General features: G+C 38.3%; 4 protein-coding genes across 4 annotated transcripts; 1 reads left to right on the top strand and 3 right to left on the bottom strand.

Annotated features, from left to right (window-relative positions):
* Positions 1-1,134: 1,134 nt before the first annotated feature.
* Positions 1,135-6,855, top strand: LOC145910467 (1,4-alpha-glucan-branching enzyme-like). Its single transcript, XM_082997604.1, has 15 exons — positions 1,135-1,247; positions 1,531-1,697; positions 1,894-2,003; positions 2,323-2,448; positions 2,739-2,968; positions 3,286-3,480; positions 3,678-3,793; positions 4,002-4,129; positions 4,355-4,453; positions 4,598-4,708; positions 4,839-5,010; positions 5,277-5,461; positions 5,671-5,801; positions 6,271-6,388; positions 6,718-6,855. Exons 1-15 carry the CDS (start codon positions 1,135-1,137, stop codon positions 6,853-6,855), a joined length of 2,139 nt encoding a protein of 712 aa, XP_082853730.1.
* A 422-nt stretch (positions 6,856-7,277) lies between these two features.
* Positions 7,278-9,840, bottom strand: LOC145906842 (uncharacterized). Its single transcript, XM_082994317.1, has 4 exons — positions 9,378-9,840; positions 8,810-9,055; positions 8,281-8,457; positions 7,278-8,200 (listed from the first exon to the last, which is right to left on the bottom strand). The coding sequence occupies exons 1-4, from the start codon at positions 9,598-9,600 to the stop codon at positions 7,788-7,790; spliced, it is 1,059 nt and encodes a 352-aa protein (XP_082850443.1). The 5' UTR covers positions 9,601-9,840; the 3' UTR covers positions 7,278-7,787.
* Positions 9,839-12,235, bottom strand: LOC145890562 (uncharacterized). The gene is made up of 6 exons (XM_082981674.1): positions 12,022-12,235; positions 11,592-11,837; positions 11,192-11,350; positions 10,917-11,049; positions 10,763-10,812; positions 9,839-10,697 (listed from the first exon to the last, which is right to left on the bottom strand). The coding sequence occupies exons 1-6, from the start codon at positions 12,233-12,235 to the stop codon at positions 10,291-10,293; spliced, it is 1,209 nt and encodes a 402-aa protein (XP_082837800.1). The 3' UTR covers positions 9,839-10,290.
* A 5,253-nt stretch (positions 12,236-17,488) lies between these two features.
* Positions 17,489-21,391, bottom strand: LOC145911575 (uncharacterized). The gene is made up of 6 exons (XM_082998971.1): positions 21,297-21,391; positions 19,670-19,906; positions 19,292-19,540; positions 19,019-19,142; positions 18,751-18,797; positions 17,489-18,569 (listed from the first exon to the last, which is right to left on the bottom strand). Exons 1-6 carry the CDS (start codon positions 21,370-21,372, stop codon positions 18,061-18,063), a joined length of 1,242 nt encoding a protein of 413 aa, XP_082855097.1. The 5' UTR covers positions 21,373-21,391; the 3' UTR covers positions 17,489-18,060.
* Between the last annotated feature and the right edge of the window lie 335 nt (positions 21,392-21,726).

Here is a 21,726-nt window from a genome sequence, read left to right as displayed (position 1 = left end):
TGGTCTTTATATGGGGAAAACACCCATTCGTCACGCCATTAACTAATCATGCAGAAACAAACTTATTGGAACGGAAAAAATGCAACGCAGTTTTATTTTATTTAGATTCAGACCTCCGGCAGCAAGTACAGCTTAAAAAGTTCCCACGGGAGAGAAAACTCGTGCTTTTCTCAATCGTTCTTATTTTCTGTTCCACATCCATAGCAACCCTAGTTACCAGTAAAGAATAAGCTAACATATACCTTGAAAACATATTTTGACATATTGTCCCCGTCCTAAAAGAAATTGGACTAAAACTTTAAAAGTTTCCGTTAAAAGGCAAATTTTTGAACAATATTAATTGAACGATTACATACTTTGTCGTGACTGTTTCATGTTCATTTGCAGACAGGGAATGCCTGTTGCAAATAACATTTAATTATTTTCACAAAAAGTGAAAGCCTTATAGTGTTGAAGCCTACGGGGATTTCAGGGGTCAACGTATGTATTTGAAATTTTGATCTTATTCCAATCAAAGTCATTAAAAATAATTCCCCATTTTGAAACAAAAACACAACCCTTACAATAAAAGGTTTCGCGCAAAGCAGCTTTCGGCACGAATATTAGAACATTTGAAACATTGAACAACACAAATTGAAACATGGAATTTACGAAGATTTTCTGGGAATCGAGGACGCACTGTACCCAGGTTAATGAAATGCCAACAACATCAACCAACCTTAAAGTACTGCGTAAAGTTTTAATCCACACTAAACACATTGACATAGTTGAGTTCACACCAGTTTATTCCGCGCGATTAAATTCGAACTTTTCAGCATTGTTCGATTGAGGCCAAGCACAACTTCCCCTATTATGACACAAGCTTACTTTCCTATTAAGGAAACAATAAAACGATTAGGAAAAATTACACGGTTGATAACAAAGATGTCGTAATCCTCGGAAATGAATTGAAATCTGGAATAATTAATGCGAATTAAAACTTATAATCTGTCCGGTGCAGAGTATATAAAGGCAAGATCGGCAACGAAATATCATATCAGTTCCTACTGAACAACCAACAGCTACTACTACTGTGTCAGCAGTGCCTTACAACTTTCAAGTTACGACAGATCGAAAGAAAATCTACATTTCAAGATGAACTCTTACGACGAACGCAACGACTTCGAACGATGGGGAGTCCCCGCTATTGAAACTGCCTTCAACATTGACCCGAAGCTGAGGAACTTTGAAAAGGATATTCGTCGAAGGTTAGTAGCAAGCATGTTCTTGAGAAAATCTTGCTTGTTTCGTAACATATTAGTCGATTACCAGACACGGCATTCTGTTACGTTATTTATAAAGTACTGCTCATGGAGGTTGTATTGTATGAAAATCGCTACGCCGAATAAAATCAATGGTTTTGTATTAAAAGAAGACCCCTTTTCTGCATTTTTAATCACTGTACAGAAAAGGCTAAACAAGTTTTAGTTTAAATCTTGTAACGTTTCCTTACATTCTGTGGCTGCGTTGTAACATTATTGCTTTCTGCAGATACGCGATCTACGAGAAAGCAAAGATGGCGGTCAACGACGCCGAAGGAATGGACAATTTCAGTCGTTCTTACAAAGAGTTCGGTGTAAACGTGTTGCCTGATAACGGCGTGATCTGCAGAGAGTGGGCTCCAAACGCCAAAGCAATCTACCTCAAGGGAGCATTCAGTAAGTGCTGGTGACATAGAAACAGCGAAAATAAAACAGCAACTAGCAGGTTGTGAGTAATTGGAAGCTGGTGAAGGTTTTGACAAACCTCTATAAGCACAAATAAATGACTGTGGGTGATTATAAGGAGCCAGCAACACTTTGGTGTTTCGGATTCGCTTATGTTATAGCAACTTATCATCATTGTATTTTTTAGACAACTGGGAAAAGTGGAGTTATGAAGCTAAGGCGTTCGGCAAGTGGGAATTGTACATTGCCCCTAATGGTGATGGAAGCTGTCGAATCAATCACCTCAGCGAGTTACAGGTTCGAGTATTAACGTAATATAATGCTTGTTTACATCAAGGTGTGGTTTTGCTGTAGGTCTACTGACTTGGAACTTTTTATTGGGAGTTACATTGATAAGATTCGATGTTGTGATAATTGCCAGATCGCTATGGACGCTAAAAAAGTATTTCTAAATTCCTGGTTTATCTGAAGACTGCTGGACATCTCAGCAATAGCGCACAAAAACGTTTTTCAATTACTTCAAGATATCGCAAAAGAATGGCCCCAGTTTCTAAAATTGAACTTCATCTAAAGTGCTGCCACTAAAGCCAACTTTTTATGTCTTCTGTTCGCACAGATTTTGATTGAGACGAAGGACAACCAGAGACTGGAACGCATTTCGCCCTGGGCCAAATACGTGGTCGAAGAAGACGCTTCGAATAAATGGAAGTTCTGGAATCCTGCAAGACGTGATCTTTCTCTGGTGAGAGTTTTAAACTTTCCAAATTCTATTTTATAAATAAACTGTTCTGTCAGACAGCTTGTTTTTTTAAAAAAAAAAACGAAAAATGAATATTCTTTCTATATTGTCAGTGTGTTTTCTCGATATTTTGACAAAAATAATCACACTTTAATGTTTAGTTCGTATGGCAACTAAAATAATTGTGGCCTTAAAAGTATCTGTCATGTTCAGTATTGAGTTATATGTATACGAAAAGGTGAAGTTCGTGAGTGGAAAATAGCAATAAAAGCTACTTGTGCAATAACATCCAGCCAACCAACCGTCGACCCAAGAAGCCCACGCGACTCCGCATCTACGAGGCCCACATCGGCATCGCCTCCAACCGTTGTGAAGTTACCACGTACCAACAGTTTACCACCGAGGTGCTTCCCCGCATACGAGAACTGGGGTACAACAGCGTCATGCTGATGGGAGTTCAGGAAACCATGAAATATGAAGACTCCATGAAGAGCCGGGTTACCAACTTCTTTGCGCCGTCGAGGTGAGCTTGCTAAAGTCAGAAGGTTGAGGGTTCAAATCCCACTTTAGAGTTTTTTTTTTGCACGAAAAAAATCTTTTGCTCATTCTCCTTTAAAGTTTGACACACGTGTTCGCTGTTATGATCCGACATAAAAATTAAATACCCAATAACACAAAATAACACTAAATTTAAAACGAACTACACATGGTTCGATTGTTCTTTTCGCCTTCGTGGCGCAACTATTGTAAAATATGGACAAACATATCAATTGTTACTTTGCGTAATGAAATGTAGACAAAGCCACAAACCTCAACAAAAAAAATTTAAATTCCGTTCAGTCGTTTTGGAAATCCAGAGGACCTGAAACACTTGATCAACACCGCTCATGGGATTGGGATCACTGTGATGATGGATATTGAACACGGAAAGGCTGCGGATCAGGCGAGATTTGGACTGAGTGCTTTTGACGGATCAGAGGAATGTTATTTTCACGACCAGAAGTCTCACGAAAACAAATATTTCGACTATTCCAAGTAAGTACCTTGAATATAACGTCCTACAGTTGCTGTTTGGAGAAATATTTTATTACTTTAAGTTCGTCTTTTAAACATTGTGTTTAAAAAAAAACGAATAATTGTTTTTACAAATTTATATTTCTGATTTACTTTTGAGGAAATTTCTGCATGCGAAATCTTACCTTCCGTCTTTCGTAACAAATTGTTTTTGTCAGGTGGGAAGTCTTACGATTCCTTACTTCCAATCTCCGTTACTTCATGGATGAATTCAACTTCGACGGGTTTCGATTCAACGGAGTCAATTCCATGTTGTACCAGGATAGGTCGAAACGTAGGTGTAAAAAGCTTTGATGACCAACTAATTTTAAAAATGGAAAGCATTTATTTGAAGCTATATACATCAGCCAAACTTATTTGGATTCAAAAACTAATTCCGAACCAGATCCATCCTGTCAAAGATTGGTTGAACTTCTGCAAATTTAAAGCAAGAATTATCGAAAAGTAAACGTTTATTTAAAGGCTTCGTTTTTGTGGCGCAGATCGTCAACCATCTGATGACTACCGACAATACTTCGGAATGCATATGGACTTGGAATCCATGGCTTATCTCATGCTAGCAAACGATATGTTGCACAAATTCTACCCGCACGTGTTGACAGTTGCCGAGGTATAAATATCCTTATTTTGCGAACAAGTTTGCAGACTTGTTGTAAAAATATATCAATCAAGTATAACAGGCGAATTGATGTTTACAACAACACAAGAATTCCAAAATAATTCGAAATTTTAATACGCTCGATACATTTGTTTACACAAAACTATAGAGAGACATGAGAACCACTTCTTGTTACTTTTGCTTCAAGGCTTAACTAAGTGCTTTACAATTTCACAGGACGACTCGGAAATGCCTGGAATGTGTCGACCTTTGAGAGAGGGTGGTCTTGGTTTTGATTACAAACTCGGCAACGCTGTTCCTAACAAATGGATGAAGGTGAGAGCCAGAGTTATAACAGGAACACTCTATTTTCTGTACATTTCTTAGAGTAAAATTTTAAGTCAAAAATTGAACGTTTACTTGAATATCATGCATGTAGGCAGCCCTGACTTATTATCTTCAATACTTTTTGCATCCCAGCTTCTCAATGAAAGTCGTGACGAGGATTGGAACATGGGATTCATTTATCACGCTATGACGTCACAACGAAAATGTGAAAAGACAATCGCTGTGGCGGAAACACGTGATCAGGTAAGAAACAATTTTATAATAGCATTGATTGGGTTTCGTTGAAGAAGACGACGCCAAATATCGCAGTATGACATCATCAATGGGTGTTTGTGACGTGTGTTGTTTTCAAAATCATATTGTTTAACTTCAGAGCATGAGAGGAAGCGAAACCATCGTGTCCAAGCTGATGCGACACGATATGTACGAAAACATGTCAGTGGATAAACCTTTCACTGATGGGATTAGCCGTGGCCTGAGCCTACACAAGATGATAAGACTTATGACCCACACGATGGCAGGAGAGAGCTACATGAATTTTATCGGTACAAAAAATAACGTTTTAGCCAAGATTGTGGTGAAAATAGCAATAAATAACCAAACAGTTTAAGGGTAAAATTATTCCTGTAAACATGAACCTAAAATCAACCATCACTATTCTTACCTTCAAATGTTGTAAATACTTTAATCTTAAAACAAAATTTAACAAATACTGTATACGCTGAAAGATTAATTACGACAAAGTTGTTTTAAATGAATTAAAACTTTTCAATACTCCACTGTTTTCATTCCCAATGCTTGCGTTCCCTAGGCAACGAATTCGGCCATCCTGATCACGTGGAATTACCGACGTTCGAGAACAACTGGAGTCGCGATTTGGCGCGAAGAAGATTCGAGCTTTGTGACGACAACAAACTGAGATACAAGTTCTTGTGGAGATTCGACAAAACCGTCAACGAGCTCGAGGAAAAATACAACTGGCTTTCGGCACCATCGGTCAGTATTGTGACGTTTGTACTCACGATAAATCCAATGACCGTTTTATCAAAACAATGCCTTTTTTACAATTTACTCAGTACGAAATTCTCATTTTTCATTTCTTTGTGAGGTCGAAATAACGATCATACGGTTGATGTTTTGTCAGAAACATATATTTTGCTTGACACGTATCTATTTATTTTATTTGAAATATTATGTTGAAACAGGCTCACGTGAGTCGCCAAGACGACATGGACAAGGTGTTTGTGTACGAACGGGCCGATCTACTTTTTCTCTTCAACTTTCATCCGACCAACAGCTACCCGGGTTACAAAGTGGGAACGAACACCCCTGGAACGTGAGTGGAAAATTAAAAAAATGTTTTTTTGGGAACTCGAGTTTTTGCTCAACGTCTATACACAAACCATTCTGGCAGATGTTTATTTTTGTAATATGAGTGGCGCTAAAATATACCACGTGAAACCACTGAGCTCCTGTAGCTCAGTTGGTAGACCGTTTGGCCTGGTTAGCCCAGGGTCGAGAGTTCAAACCTCACCGGGAGCTTGATTTTTCAAATCTCGCTCCGACTTGGCGGGAAAAAGTGGCTGATCCAGCTAGGCTGCAATGCCTGGGCTGCCAAGCCTGCAATCCTAATGATGGCGCTGAACAGTTTATCGTTTTGAAATCTATTCCTGTAGTTGCTCCACGAAATGGCTCAAAACAGTTGTTGCGGCTTTCACAAAGTTCGTTTGCTTGGCAAAAATGTAAATCAAAACACACCCTTTAAATAGACTAAGCTAGATTAAATAGCTGATCGTTTGTTTCAGGTACAAGATTATTCTGGACAGCGATCAAAAATATTTCGGCGGCCACGGTAGGATTGAATCAAGTGTCGAATTTCCGACTCAACCCGGAATGTTTGACAACAGGAACAACTCGATTTTGGTAAGTTATTTAAACAAAAACCTCAGCGAAATTTATCTGTTTCAGAAAATCACCGCAGCAATGTATGTACTATTTTTTAACCATAGGAACTAACAGAGTTAACTTTTTTCTTCTAAGTGAAATACACCCTATTGATGATATATTTCCACATGCAATAGTTTCTTTGTTTGGAAATAATTCAATTCTCTGTTACGAATAATGCAATGGTTTGTTGCGAATAATGCAATGCTTTGTTTCATTGTTGTTCACAAGAGGCTGTTTGTTAGTCAACTTTACGATTGACGTTCAAACTAGTCGAAGTTACCTAACTTGATTTTTGATACTCACAGGTTTATCTGCCATCGCGTACTGCCATCATTATGGTCAACCAATCCCAACAACACCAGAAACACCACAACACAAACTTTGCCTCCAGTGGTGCAATACACACCACCACATCATATAGCCGTGTACCATGTCATTGGTAACTTGTATTACATAAAGCTCATTCGGAATTCTTGGTATCAGAGTAAATTATCGAAAGCAAACGTTGTAAAGCAACATACACCTTGTATAAAATAAATATATACTTGTAGTGCAGCAGTTGATTTGTATCTGTAGATATGTGTTTATATTATGCGATAACACGCAAATAATACGCAATTATATTCTGTTTAAAGCACCAATATACGCAATGTATGTATAAACTCTATAAGTGCCCATTAACTAGTGCCTGTATAAAGTGGTATATGTATTCCAGTATTGTCTGCTTATTGCAACAAAAGCAAGCGAAAAAATCTTTCAATATGAATGCATCACAATTTTGTTTTCTTTTGCAAACGCCTAAATTTTGCTTATTTGACTTGTCTGGAATCTTTTAATCGGGTGTTTTTTATTTCATTGACTTTTGTGAGTGATCGTTCATACAGCGATATGTTTTTGGCACACTTAGAAATGTAAATAAAGCAAATTTAACGGAATATAAGCCCAGTATAAATCTTGCAGAAATGTTTGTATAAGTTTTTCGTCCAACTAAAGTGCTTCACAAAAAAGTGACAAGAAATCAAGAAGCAAATGGAAGTAAAAAATGTGGGGACAAACTGTGGGTATCGGAAGTCAATTATCATCACCACAAAATAACACTTCTATACAAAAGTCAGCACGGAAGACACCCACATTATGTCCTACATAAAGTTTAAACTATTATGCATTGGATTCCAAAACATGCTTCCCCACACAAAATGCGTTTAATTAGCAATTGGTTCACTTAAAACTACTTTGCATGATACATATTTTTCAATGAAAATCACGGAAAGCAAAACGAACCAAGCAAAATACTTTTCAAAAGATTTTTGTCATATTAAATGCACCCATCTGTTTCAAACGTACACCTGTTGCAAATAAAAATTAATCTTGTTTATTAAGATTTGCTGACGTTGTCAAGTTTATCGTAAGTATCCGAATTCTCGTTATTTTGCTGCAAGGTGTCGTATGTCTGTGTCAAGTGGTTGTTGCTGCGTGGTTGGTGCAGCTGTAGTTGGTTGTACGTATCCTGCTCTTCAGTATCTTGCCTACTGAACATGTTGTATGTCCCGTCTACTGCAAGTTGAAGTTTATCGTAAGCATTTGTGGGCTCCTGGTAATGGCTTAAACTTTCACTCGCTGTTTTTTCTCCACTGCTGTGGTGAATGGACGCATCTGAGTCTGTGGCGAGTTCATACGCATTGTAACCGGGTTCATGCATGACGTCATGATTATTCACGTGGGTATTTCCATTCACGTGATGTGCTGTTGTTGCAGCAGTTTCGCCAAGCTCGTGGTTGTTTGGCGCGGCTGCAATGTCAAATAAAATATGTAGCAAAAGTGATTGTCTTCATGTCCATACAAAAAGTCTTGTGTTATAATGAACTCACCAGGTACATTTCCATTTGATCCAAGTGAGTGGACTGTTGCTTTCCGTTTGCGTTTTTGTGACATCACAATGAACAAGACAATGCATATTATGACCACTGCAGCCAGGACTCCAACTACGGAACCAATGATAATGGCTTCGTTGTTGCTGTTGTTGTCGTTACTTAAAGTAGATGTGCCTGCCACATTAAATAATACCCTGTCTCATTATTGTTGAACATATTTGTCACAAAACGTTTCGAAAATATTAAATTACTAAGGTTTGTAGACGATGACATGTTGAAATTATTCGAGGGTGAAGTCGCAACATTTGAATCAATTATATATTTACAACTTTTATTATATATATCAATTATATATTTGGAATCAGACGAACAATACTGTGTACAAAAAGCTTAAAAAACAAATAAACGCTAATAAGGGAACAGTTGGAAGCACCATGTCTGCTACAAAGTCAATAAGATGTATGCAAAACCTGTTCGTCATTTCGGCAGGTTCTGTTGGTTCGTTAACTTTACATCCCACACTCACTTAAACGTTTTTCCAGCTTTCTTTCACAAATAGTTCTCGCCAAACCATCACAAGGATCATCCCGCCACTCAAGCTTCCTATTAAAAGTGTAGGTCCAGCCCATTTTCACACAGTTTTGGTTTCCCCTCCAGTTATAAGGTTGTCCAACACCCCATGCTCCGTACTCCACCCCTGTTCCATCTGTCCACGTAAAGTTTTCGGTTTTTCCAACTCGTGTTGCGCCGATGTAAAACGAATACGGTGAGTCTAAAAACGTACCATAATAATTACAGTCTAATCTTTCGAGGAATGTTGTCAGGAAAATGGTAGAAAATGTTACATAACGCGCCAAAAGTTGGGAATTGTTTCGTTATGAATATAACTTACGGCTTTATAAATTTGTAAGACCAACGATATAGCTAACAAAACTATAATACCTTGATTGTAGTTACAATCGAAAAGTTTGCTAATGAATTTCAGACCACCTTAAAAGTTACCCTATGTTTGAATCGCTAAGGTTTTTTTATTGCAGACTAGTTGGTTGAAGCGTAATTTTTTTGATTTCAATTAGTCAATAATGGCTTTTTACCTGTTAAAATTCCAACAATCCAATCCTTCAGCTTGTTAAATAAAGTCTCAGTTTTGATATTGGCAACATGTGCATTCTGTGCTTTACACATCCTTTTAGCTTCAACATATGAATAAACGCTCGGTCCGAACATATACAAACTATTGCCATCTGTCATGTTGTACCAAGTTATCGAAAATGCAACCGGTAGAAAGGCTGCAAACAGTAGCACTTGGATCTTCATGTTCTTCTACTGAATAAGTATCTAGCAAATGCTCTCTAAAATTGACCAGAAAATAAATTAACATGCTTTACATTGAAACCTCTTTCACACGTATATCAGTGCTCTTTTGTCTTATAAAGTACCACGATTCTCTACTGTCTGAACCCTACCAAAACGCTCCAATTTCGTAAATCTTTGCCAAGCGTTCAACGCTAAGTACCCTGTTCAACATCTTGTAATAAACAAGCGTGGCGCGCTTTAGTTGCTATCTTTAGTTAAGCCAAGAACCACATAGTGTTTACGCACGCACACAATTTCCTGGTTGATAGTGACGTAAGTAATTGTTACGCACTTTAGGATAGTTCACATAAGGTGCAGTTTTCAGAGTTTTTACGCGACATAGTGATTTTTAACAGCTATAATGAAACAGGAAAACTTAATTATGCTATTCCAATTAGAAATAAATAAAATTTAATTACGTTTGCACTAATTAGAAATTATTATGCCGAAAGGCGGGGGGAAATGCATGAAAAACGTGCAAGCATCGGTACTAAGAAAAGGAAAATATATGTAAACATAATGTAAACACAGGCAATGATCACATAACTTGGCACAAATGGGAAACTTTAAAGGAAATGTCCGCGTAACTTCCCACTTCGGTACCTGACCAACAACAATTGAATGACGTCACAATGCTTTTTTGTAACGGCACTAACGCGGTTTATTGACGTTTCTAAGTCGATCGTAGGTGCTTTGGTTTCTGTTGTTTTGTTGCAGCGAGTCATGATGTTGTTGTGCACTGAGCGAGGTTAGTTGCAGTTGATTGTAGGTGTTCTCCCCGTCCAACTTATTGTGTTCCAGAGTGTTGTACGTTACTGACCCTTCTGCACCGAGTTCCAGTTTGTCGTAAGCATTCCCAGGGCGCTGGGTTTGATGCAAGGAGTCATAACCTTCTTCCCTCCCTATCCCACCTAGTTGACTGTAGTCATTGTTGGTTTGAACGTCTGTCGCGACCTCATAAGCGTTGTACCCTGGACGATGCGTGACGTCATCATGTTTGTTGTTCACAAATGTTGCTGCTGGAGTTTCGGCGTACGCCTCTTCCTGTTCGTAGTCACCTACAGACACCAAATATACATTTTCTCCATGTTTTTGCGAATTGAAATGAGAGTAGGTTACTTACCCCCTGTGACCCTGGTGCCCATACGTGCTGGGTTAGGTCGTGCGTCGGATCTAAAGGTAACGTCATATTTACTACAAGTGACTGACACCCATCTTAAACAGCAAAAATGTGCCATTTTCGTATGTATTTTTACATATTTTTGAATAAGGGTTACCTCTTGTCCTTACGCCTTTGTGAAATCACAAGGAACAATGCAATAGATGTTATGAATAACAATAGCAGTACACCAACAGTGGAACCAATGATAATCGGTTGATTGTTGGCGGTGTTATTTGCTGTCGCGCCTTCTAAACAAAACGCATCAGTGGTGGCTGAACGGTTATAAAAAAGAAATTCGAATTGTGACAACTCTTTTGCATAGCGGCAAAGACAAGTACGTTCTGTGCTACAGATAGTAAATACACTTGCAACTCAACTGTACAAACTCACGCGTTGTAGAAATGTTTGAGAATGTCTGATTTGCGTCAACACTGGTTCCGCTAGTTTTTGTCGTAGAAGTGGTTGAGCTTGAAGTCATTGTACGTCTTGTAGGAAGTATTTTGTTGGTTTTGGTGATAATTGCTCTTACAGTGCTCGTTGCAGCTGGTGCTGTAATTGCGTTGAACAAATTTATTAAAAGTATTTCTTGTTATCGTAGATATAATGTGGTTTGAAACCAGGCAGTCCAACCGGAACTCGAACCCGAACCCTTAAACCGATTTGTGCGGTTTTGTTTTTGTGGCTAGATCTGAACAAGTATATCTTAACCTGTGGAAACTCAAACCGGAATTTAATCCGCTTGGCAACGGTTGGATTCACTGATTAAAACCTAAAACAGACAAATCTCGACTGTTCTTACGGGCTGGTTTTTCGCAGATATATCCGACCGAAGTAAAGCATCCAGTATCCCTCCACTTGTACATGAAATCCCGTGTGTTAAACTGGCCCATTACGACGCAGTCCTCATTTCCAGCAAAGTTGTTGGGTTGCTCTGTATCCCACTGACTATAATTCTTGACAGGTGTTCCATCAGTCCAACGAAAAGTGTCCGTTGTTGGGACGCGCGTTGCTCCAATGTAGAAACCGTTTGGTGCGTCTACACAAGATCAGTTATCCAACATGTTTTATAAAAATTGTTGTGTGTATTTCAACTTACGTAATGTACAGCTTGACATTGATTTTTTATGAGTAATTGTGTATATGCTCAGTTTGGAAAGCATTCAAATGGCAACTTTACACAATTACTAATAAAAAAATTATGCTTGATATTGTAATATTACTTGTAAATCTAGACAGCCATAATTTCAGTGACTCAAAAATTGCTGAAGTTTTGATGTTGGCAAGATTTCCACCTGCCGAAGTGCAAATTTCCCGCGCATTTGCAGCCGATTCTGCTCTTGCGCCCCAAAAATATGAGTTTCCAAATATTGTTGTGCGGCCAACGGGTTGAGCGAACGGCAGGTAAAGAAACAAAATCGCAACCAAAAACTTCATATTAATGCAAAACATACACACTGCAAACTACAGGCCTAAAACAAGAAGTTTTTTACAATATAACTGGCTAAGAATTAGGTAACGTTGGACTCAAGGTATCTGAACAAGCCTTAGCAATTTTATTTGGAATTCCGGTCTCTTAGCTATGCTACTAAACTAAAACATAGAATCTTTAGTGCAACTCCCTCTGTTTCTCAAATCCTGTGCCGCAGGTCAAATATAACATTAACTGCCCGAACGTTCAAGTGTTTGCACCATTGTCTACGTGTTTGAAGGAAAACGCAATTTATTTTCATGATAATAATATTCATTTCTGCGTAGCTAGTCAAAGTAACACAAGTGGCTTTCTCCTGCTAAACGGGGCTAGGCCCGGATATCATGTGTGCTGACTCATCGCACACCCAAGGCAAACATAAATAGTTGAAAATATCCCCTCTGAGGTCCTGTGGATGCGAAAAGGTTTCTCTACCGAGAAGTGCTATATTTACACAGAAGAAATAAATATGACGATTAAATGGAAAGCAGTGTTGGTTTTGGGAGAGCAAAAGCAGCTTTTGTCAACCACTGGCAATCGAAAAAATCTTGCAATTTTTATTTCAAGAGAATGGCAACAAATATTTTTGAAACCCCTAAAATACGGTAAAAATTAGTTGTGGGACTTTTTAACTGCAGTATAAAACCGATCTGTTGTGTTTACAAAACCAATAACTTCAGACAATGTCTAAACGTTTAGTTGGTCATAGATATCTGTTTTCTGTGTGTTGTGTTGCAACGAGTCGTATGTTTCTCCGTTCACCCCCGGTCTGTGCACTTGTAGTTGGTTGTATGTGTCCTGACATTCCGTATCTTCTTGTAGTGCGTTGTAGGTGTTTGAGTGTTCTTCCACGTGATTCAACTGACTGTAGGTTTCTTCTTGTACTCGACCAGAGCCACCGAAACTTGCATTTTCACTCCGTGAAGGTTGGTTTTCACTATTCGGATGAACATCACTTGCAACGTCATAAGCGTTATAGCCAGGATGTTGTATGACATCATAGTTGTCATTGTGACCACTGACTGGTGCTACTGCTGGAGTTTCGGCGTATGTTTCTTCTGGCTCGTAATCCTCCACAGCTGTGAATATAGGCGTTCATGTCAAAAACACGCGACAAATTTATAGAAACGGCACGTGACGAATAATATGACTTCACGTATCGAAAATCCACGAGTTTCAGTTGTTGCAGAGCATACATGTTTTACTGGTTAAAAAGTCGTATGGATCGCTATGTTTTACTAGCCGTGACACCGTTCATTGTAGCGATAATCGTTGGCATTTGGAACAACTAAAAACAATGGAATTTCTTACCTGTATGAACAGTGTTTGTTGTTATATGTTCCGGGCTCTTAAGTCTATAACAAACATATGCCACTTGGTTATACAAAGCTAATGGCTTCGTACACAGAAAAATTTTCAGACAAGAAATGGTTACCTGTCAACGTTACGTTTTCGTGAGATCACGCAGAGGACAAAAATACATACTATGACGATGATAATCGCTACGCCCACAATCGAACCGATGACAATAGGCTGATTGTTGGTTCCATTGCTGGAAGTCGAGTCAAAGACTGAAAATGGTTTAGAAAACTGATTTACTCGAATAAAAGCTCTTTTATTACCATAAATTTAGTGACTCTAATTGACTTTAAAACTCAATTAAAAATACATTTTCCAGAAACAGTGAAACAAGGATCTCATTTACAATTGCCTACTTGCTGTGATTTGCTTTGTCGTGGTTGTGCCGAGTGTGTTGGACACGTAAACAGTGGTAGCTGAGGAAAACAAAACATCTTATGATATGTACTAGAGAGACGATTTATTGATTAGAATATGATCTGACAGTCTCGTAGTTACTGTTTGTGAAATAGGCTGTGGATAAACAGGTCCAAAATGTGTAACACGCTTTTTTATCCTCCCTAGGTTTTTTTTTAGATTTGAGAAACAACTTTAAATAAGTAACTGCATGTTCCTTTCGTTGTATCTTCATTTGTTGTCATATTGGAAAAGTTGAAAATCAAAATGATTCTTCTACCAACGATGCACATTAATCCGACGTAAAATGTATTCTCTTACCAGCGCTTCTTTCGCAAATGTACCTCGATCTCTCCGTACATTTTATATCAAGCCACTTGTACGGTTGATTTAATGGCCAAAGCTGGAAACCCATCGTTACACAATCTTCGTTTCCTCCAACATCGTTCGGTTCATTGCTATACCACTGGGTGACGTTGACGTCACTCCCATCTGTCCACTTAAAAGCATTTGTTCTCTCAACCCGTCTTGCACCGATGTAGAAAGAGAATGGGTTTTCTGCATTTTTTTTTGTTTTTTTAACAAATTTCTCGATTTCTTCTCATATTTCAAAGTAGCTCTATTGATGAGTTACGTGCCACCATTTACTCATCAATTGAAAAAAACACAAATTTACTAATAGGGTATAGACTGCTAAACATTTAATTTTGTGTACATTAAATCGACAACAAAATACAAAGTTTCAGTACCTTCAACTGAGCCAATTTTTCGTTTTAAAAAGTTGAAAATTTCTGTCGTCTTAACGTTTGCAAGATGTGCATTCATTGCATTGCAATTTGATTCTGCTTTGGCGGAAGAATTGACTGCTGTCGTTTCTATCAAATATTCCCTTCCCATCCTAGAATGCCACACTTGGGCCAGACTGAATGGCAGCCAACTTACTAACATCACAACGAATATTTTCATGGCAACTTTTAATGTCACTTGCTTAAAAAAATCCAACTATTGAAACTTTATTTCAAGACGTAAAGAAAGATAATTTTTTAGTAAATGTTTGTTACTGCGTGTTTACTACACGTTAAGACTGCTTAAAGTTTTATCAGAACACTTATCCGCTTGAAGGTGTACGTTTCTTGCCAACCTATTGACTTCTGTCTATTTTATTGGTGTTGAGAGATCTACTCGATAATGTCGGCTTCCTTTGTGCAACAGCGCAAGAAGTCATTAGCGCCTGGAAGTGACGCAGCACCAATATGTCACGTGTCACCACGAGGAAGCGACATCAGAAGCGTCATCTACAACGTTACCGAGGAATCAACTATTCTTTGCTTTATTTCAACATGATATATCAACACGGAATGGCGGACGCTGTAAAAACAGCTGGTTATTGATGGGCGCTGTGTCGTTCAACCAAAATGATTATCAGGTTAAAAGGACACTGACCTTGTCACAAGTCCTTAGAAATGCTGTATTCGTTTATTCAAAAGAATTACGACACGTTTGTTGAAAACAACACCAGTAAAAGATTTACGTAAATGGATCATAAAGACAAGGGCTTTTAAAATAGAGATTAGTAGAAGAGCATGACGTGGACGCTGTAACTGCAGGAAGACACTTTCTACAAATATGCAAATGAGTGACCTCAGAAAAAAACCCATACTTTACTCGTAACTACACAACAACGGAAATAAAACTTTCAATAAAGACATTGCTTTTTACCACGTTTTCGACATAAAAGATTTTCACAGCTTGTCTTGGCTATGTTGTCCATCCTTTTGCCTAGCAACCATGTTGTTATGAAAAATCTTGATTGGTAACAAATCAAATCAAATATATTTTGCGTATGAAAGCAACCACGTATATGAGCAATAGACAACAAAAATGAAAGCGGCATGGGCACCGATAAAACCACAAAGGTTCAAGTCTGGCGCCCATGAACTAGACGCAATATCTTACATCAAAACACCAACTAATCAGGTACGATATAGGGGGTCGGTGTCAGTCATACATTCTTTAGGGAGGCTGACGTATTCTGCAAGGTGTTGGATGATGTCATAATGTTAAGTATCGTTGACGGGTTGCATGTTTCTTAGTTGTCAATGTTTGGGTGTTGGTTGCCTGAAATTGTAATGGAGTGAGGTAAGCTTCGTCTTTACGTCCCCGTTTTATGATAAACGGCTACAGAATATCTGTAAGCATATATGTTGATTGTAAGAACCGAATAAACTATTGTGTCACTTCCTGCAGAATGTGTTGTTTGTTGACTTGTTTAATGTTGGAAGTTGTATTGGAGGTAAGCGTTGTCTTAGTCATTGTGAATAGGTGCCCGTTAGGATCGTCGATTGTAAAAAACTGTACATTCCCTTGCCTGTATTCTTTCCCATATGTATGTAGATCTGGAAACACATTTTTCATCAAGCCACTTGTACTTTGGTTCTAATGGCCAAAGCGGAAAACCCATCATTATACAATCTTCATTTTCAAAATAATCGTTTGGCTCCCAATTGTTCCACTGGGTGACGGTGATGTCCAAAAAGAGTATTGGTAATCTGAAGTTAGTATATTGTGTTGTTCCCAACCAAACAAGGTTGCGTTTGATCGAATGTTTTGAGATCGGATGCATGTTGATTAAAATGATTAGTGCTAATACAGCAACGAAGACTCAATTCTCGCTACATTTCGAAAAAATTATGCGTTAATGTTTTGTGCCCAAACATCTGAACTCTAAAGTGTACAAACAAAAACTTCAACTAAATATGTCACACTTAACCCAGGCTGATCGGCAGCAAACTTACTTATATTTTAATGTCAATTTTGGGCCTTGCTTTAAAGTAGCTTGGTAAAAAACGTATTGGACACTTTTGAAAATAACCACCTTTCAAGAAAAGTTTTTAAATACTCATGGTAAAACACTTTTTGGTCTAAAAACCCCAATTATCCTGTCTGATTTTTGCATTTGGGTTTTTTCTACACTCAAGTTGTATAGTGAACTTTTAATCAGTTTGAAGTTCGTGGGATTGGTGACTAATACTTTTTCCTCTCGGTTTCTCGTGCCTACGTAATAATTGAACTATGAGTTGCGTTGCGAGGAGCCGATGACGTCATCTCGGAAGTGAGAAACGATCGTGCAACAATAGGTTAGGTGAAAATGTCATTGCGTGATTAAAATGAAAGCAAGGTGAACAGGGGCGCCCAACCTAAAAACAAATAACATTTGCCACAAACCCGATAAAATATATCGCAATAAATGTTAATACTGATTTATTAAATCACAGAGTATCACTGAAAGTTACAATGGATTATTACAATAAATCGCAATGGAAACTACACAAAGAAAAAGTAACAACGTAAGGTGTAACATGGGGCTATTTTTACTGCCAGGCTTTGTAAATAAAAAAGAACTGTTGGTTACAATAAAACCTCGTACCTTTTAAGCCAGAAGAACAGTTCTTTTAAATCAGACATAACGTAATAAAATATATACAAAATGATTCTATGTCCAGTGGCTGTGAACGAAACGCGCTTCGAATGGCGTCACGTAAACCAGTGATTTCTAACATTGTGTGGTTGCGTACCACTTGAAGGTAAAACAATTTCGACGCGTACTACCTGGTTGGGTGTTACAAGGTAACCTAGGGGTTGAAGTAACGAACAAATTACAGAAAGGTTCTCGCGTACCACCTGGAATACCGTCGCGTACCACCGGTTGGGAAACACTGTCGTAAACAAACCACAGTGACAATATATTGTTGGGCAAAGATAACGGGGCGCACACTGTTTTAAGCATATAGCCAGAAATATCTGGTTATGTAATCACCATTTACATAAACCTTACAGCAACTGCTGTGTGTAACAAGTGTTCGGTGTAAGTTTATGGGTTTTTGGCCCACAAATTTGCTTATTTCTTTGTCTTCTAAAAACAGACAGTTACGAAAAGAACAGGCCAGGTTAAACGTGGTGTTTAGAATTGTTTGAAGACAGCTTGCTCTATGTAATGTTGCGCAGAGACAACGAAGTTGTTATGACAACAGCTAGGCTATTTTTTTTTATGGACTGTCGCATACATGTCATTTGCAGTGGATGCATCATAGACGTTTTCTGGCCCACTTTTAACGTTGCCGAGCTTATCATAAGCACCCTCATCTCCTTCACTTTGCTGGGAATGCTGCTGTGTATTCAGCTGGTTGTATGTTTCATCTTGGTCTTGTCGCAGAGTGTTGTACGTTTGAGAATCATCCACATTTGACTGCTGTACATTCAGCTGGTTGTACGTTTCATCTTGACCTTGGTCTTGTCCCAGAGTGTTGTACGTTTGGGAATCATCCTGCAAGTTAGCTTGCTCGCTTTCGGGAAAACGAGTTGATCGAGGGACATCGTACAACGCATCATGCAATTGCGTTTGTTGTGGGATGGAGTTACTAGGAAGCGGATGACTATCCGATGTTACGTCATAAGCATTGTTGTCATGATGCTTTATGGCGTCATAGTTATTATCATGCAAGTTTGTGTCGGCGTAAGTCGCTTCTGGCTCATAGTCGTCTGCACCTTTAAACAGCGATTAAGTTTACAAGAGCAGCACCAAACTTCGGTGATAAAAATGCACTATTAAAACTTATTTCTTCTACATTATCATTGGATATCAAATATTCAAGACGAGATTATAATGTTTAGAAAGTTGTGGGCGCAAATATGTAAAGTTTTTCACAAACAGTAAGTGTTCCAATACCTTCACGTTCATTTTCAACATCTTGAAGGTTCGTTATGTCATCCGTTCTATAACAAAACATTCATGTTGTATTTCATGTAAAACTCCTGTATGCCCTTGACTAAATACTTGGCAGTTACATATTTTGATGATGTTGACAATATAACGGATCCAAAAAATGGATGGATGAATGTTGGTTGGTTATTTCAAGCGAGTAAAAAAGATAAGAACCAATGGTTTTTTTGCTTAAGCTATTTGATACGTAGTCATATGCAAATTCAGGATTTACCTCTTCTTCTCACGCTTCTGTGACATCACACAGCCTATTATAATGGCTAGTATGACGAGTACAACCACTGCTCCGATACTCGAACCAACAATAATAGGCAAGTTGTTGGAAGTTGAACTGACACCTAAATAAAAGCTTTTAAACTGTTTTGTTAATGCAAAAAATATTTAATAATATTGCCCATCCACACCTCATGTACACAAACCCATTAACAGATACGTATATAACATTCATATACATACAAACCACTTAAACCAAATATTTTCAACATACCTGTCGTTGCATGTCCAGTCAACATGTCTGTCGTTGAGTGATTTGAAGACAATGAAGATGTGGGGTGAATATTGTGTGAAGTTACACCCATGGTAGTTTTCACATTGGTTCGTGTATTACTTGTTGTTAGCTTTACAGTGGGTGATGTAGCCTTTCCGTTGGTCGCTGAAGGGACTGATGTTGTTGATACGGAAGTGGTGGTGGTAGTTACCTTACTGTTGACGGCGGTCGAGGGAGTTATGACGGGGACTGTAAATATTAATGTCATTTCTACAACACGCTGTGATTAGAGCTTGATTGTATACCGAAGCTTGTCAAGTTGGGAAACACGTGTGTGGTACTACAAGCTGTACAAGGGCGATATTGCACTTGACTTACCAGTATATCTTTGACAAATATATCTCGCATCTCGATTGCATCCGAAATCTTTCCATCGATAACTTTTATCGAGTGTCGTGAGTGTCCCCATTGTTACACAATCCTGATTGCCGCCCGCGTTGTCAGGTTGGGAACCAGACCACTGACCGAAATCAGCGATGTTTGTTTTATCCAACCATGTAATGTTGCCAGTTTCAGGATTTCGTTGTGCTCCAATGTAGAAAGCGTATGGTATACCTGGATGTGCAAAATGAAGGTTGAAATTTTGTCATATAATATTTTAGTCTTAAAGTGCATATGACACGGTCATGACAACTTTGCCTAAAACTAAAGGTACATCTACAACAAACATATAACCAAAGTTTCACGGTTCTACGTCAACTAAAAAATGTAAAAACTGCACGAAAAGTAACAGCGACCAAAAATCGTAAACCTTTTGCGCTAAGGAGAAAATGACATCACATAAGGCACTCGCGTCGAAAAAATGCATTGTTTAGATAGGAGAAGGCGCCTTTTTTTGCAGATATAGAATAGTTTCAAACATGGGAGAATCCACAGATTACGTAACCGTAAAGGTCAGGACAGGGTTTTGCATCACACAAAAATTTGTCATTGTGACGTCACGAATCAAAGGCTTATTTGTCTCTAATTAGCGGAAGACTATAGGGTATAGCAGAAACGACATAACTGTGAGTGGACAAAACGACAATGCTAAACTAACGGATTGTCTCTGTCGTGTTTTCAAAAGTTCATGTATCACGTTAGCGATCATAAATGCTGTAACAACAAGAACACCCTGTCCCAGTAACTGTTTTATTATTTCACAACTAAATAGGACATAATAGGTCGAACAGCGGCCATCTGTCTTCAGCTTAAATGAACATCAAAATCCGTTCATTTCACTTGTTTCCTTTTTGTCCCCTGTTTAATGCAATATTATGCTTAAACCGGTTTTACAATGTTTTCCATTCCTACGCATAAGGCTTGCTGCCAGCACTCGCGCACGACCGAAGCGCCTTCTATGACGTCACGCAACAATATCTCGCTTTCGCACGATTTCGTTCGCAGCGGCAAAAGTGCGACTTTGATCAGCTGTATCTCAGAAACCAGTCGTCGTATCAAGCTACTTTTTTCGCCAAAAATGTTCTAAAGTTATGAACATCTCTTAGTTTGATTATTAACATGTTTTATTTTTCCGTGTCATATGCACTTTAACAAAATATGAAATATTGCAGAAAACTGCTGCAAAATTTTGAAAACATAAATTAATCTCAAACAACAATAACTAATAATGTATTAAAATCCCAAGACAGCGATCTTTAGACAGCTCAGATCGATTTATTGAGAGAAAAATATATTTCGCCTAAAACGGCATCATCAGTTTCTCCATTTACCAAAACTTATTCAAATAGAATCTTGGTAAATGGAGAAACTGATGATGCCGTTTTAGGCGAAATATATTTTCTCTCAATAAATCGATCTGAGCTGTCTAAAGATCGCTGTCTTGGGATTTTAATACATTATTATTGATACGGTGTGCGATCGACAGCCTGCCAGGGGCCTTTGGTTTTTTGCATCCAGTTTTTATTTACTAATCACATTACAACAATAACTAATGTTTTCCTACTGTTCAATTTCCCAATATTTTGCTTCAAAAATTCGAAGACTGTCGATGAGTTAACAATGGCAGGAAATCCACTCATATTAAAGCAACTAGTTTGCGCATTCTGGAAATGAACAGTTTCGTTTGCAATGAAGTATTCTGTGTTGTTATTCGATTCCATTCTGATCCATGATTGAGCAAATACAGTACATGGCAACAATGTTATTAATATCACGTAAGTCAACCTCATCTTGCCTGTGGTTACAAAACACAAACTTGTTCTTAACGTTTTAGTATCACTGCCATACGTTGGGTTACATATCACAAGTGTGAATTTCGTTTAAAACGAACTAGGCTACGAGCTGCGAGCGTCCTTACAAACAAACAGCATGCACTAACTACGTAACAATGCGCGGTCTGAACAACAAATTTGCATTCATATGTAAAGCGAGAA

Source organism: Ascidia mentula, chromosome 1 (assembly GCF_947561715.1).
Source record: "Ascidia mentula chromosome 1, kaAscMent1.1, whole genome shotgun sequence".
NCBI classification, from domain to species: Eukaryota; Metazoa; Chordata; class Ascidiacea; order Phlebobranchia; family Ascidiidae; genus Ascidia; species Ascidia mentula.
The sequence above is the reverse complement of the archived record's forward strand: the minus strand, read 5'-3'. Positions and strand labels throughout refer to the sequence as shown.

Bases quoted from the DNA above. Each gene is read 5' to 3' on its own strand.
- LOC145910467 (XM_082997604.1), top strand. From the start codon at position 1,135: ATGAACTCTTACGACGAACGCAACGACTTCGAACGATGGGGAGTCCCC. The intron at 1,698-1,893 runs GTAAGTGCTGGT...TGTATTTTTTAG, and splicing joins CTACCTCAAGGGAGCATTCA to ACAACTGGGAAAAGTGGAGT. The intron at 6,389-6,717 runs GTAAGTTATTTA...TGATACTCACAG, and splicing joins ACAGGAACAACTCGATTTTG to GTTTATCTGCCATCGCGTAC.
- LOC145890562 (XM_082981674.1), bottom strand. From the start codon at position 12,235: ATGAAGTTTTTGGTTGCGATTTTGTTTCTTTACCTGCCGTTCGCTCAA. The intron at 11,351-11,591 runs GTCGAGATTTGT...ACGCAATTACAG, and splicing joins AAAACCAGCCCGTAAGAACA to CACCAGCTGCAACGAGCACT. The intron at 10,813-10,916 runs GTAACCCTTATT...CGTTACCTTTAG, and splicing joins CAAAGGCGTAAGGACAAGAG to ATCCGACGCACGACCTAACC.
- LOC145911575 (XM_082998971.1), bottom strand. From the start codon at position 21,372: ATGAGTGGATTTCCTGCCATTGTTAACTCATCGACAGTCTTCGAATTT. The intron at 19,907-21,296 runs GTAGGAAAACAT...TTGCACATCCAG, and splicing joins AAATATTGGGAAATTGAACA to GTATACCATACGCTTTCTAC. The intron at 19,143-19,291 runs GTATGTTGAAAA...GCTTTTATTTAG, and splicing joins GACTGGACATGCAACGACAG to GTGTCAGTTCAACTTCCAAC.
- LOC145906842 (XM_082994317.1), bottom strand. From the start codon at position 9,600: ATGAAGATCCAAGTGCTACTGTTTGCAGCCTTTCTACCGGTTGCATTT. The intron at 8,458-8,809 runs GTGAGTGTGGGA...TTAATGTGGCAG, and splicing joins AAAGCTGGAAAAACGTTTAA to GCACATCTACTTTAAGTAAC. The intron at 8,201-8,280 runs GTGAGTTCATTA...TTGACATTGCAG, and splicing joins ATCAAATGGAAATGTACCTG to CCGCGCCAAACAACCACGAG.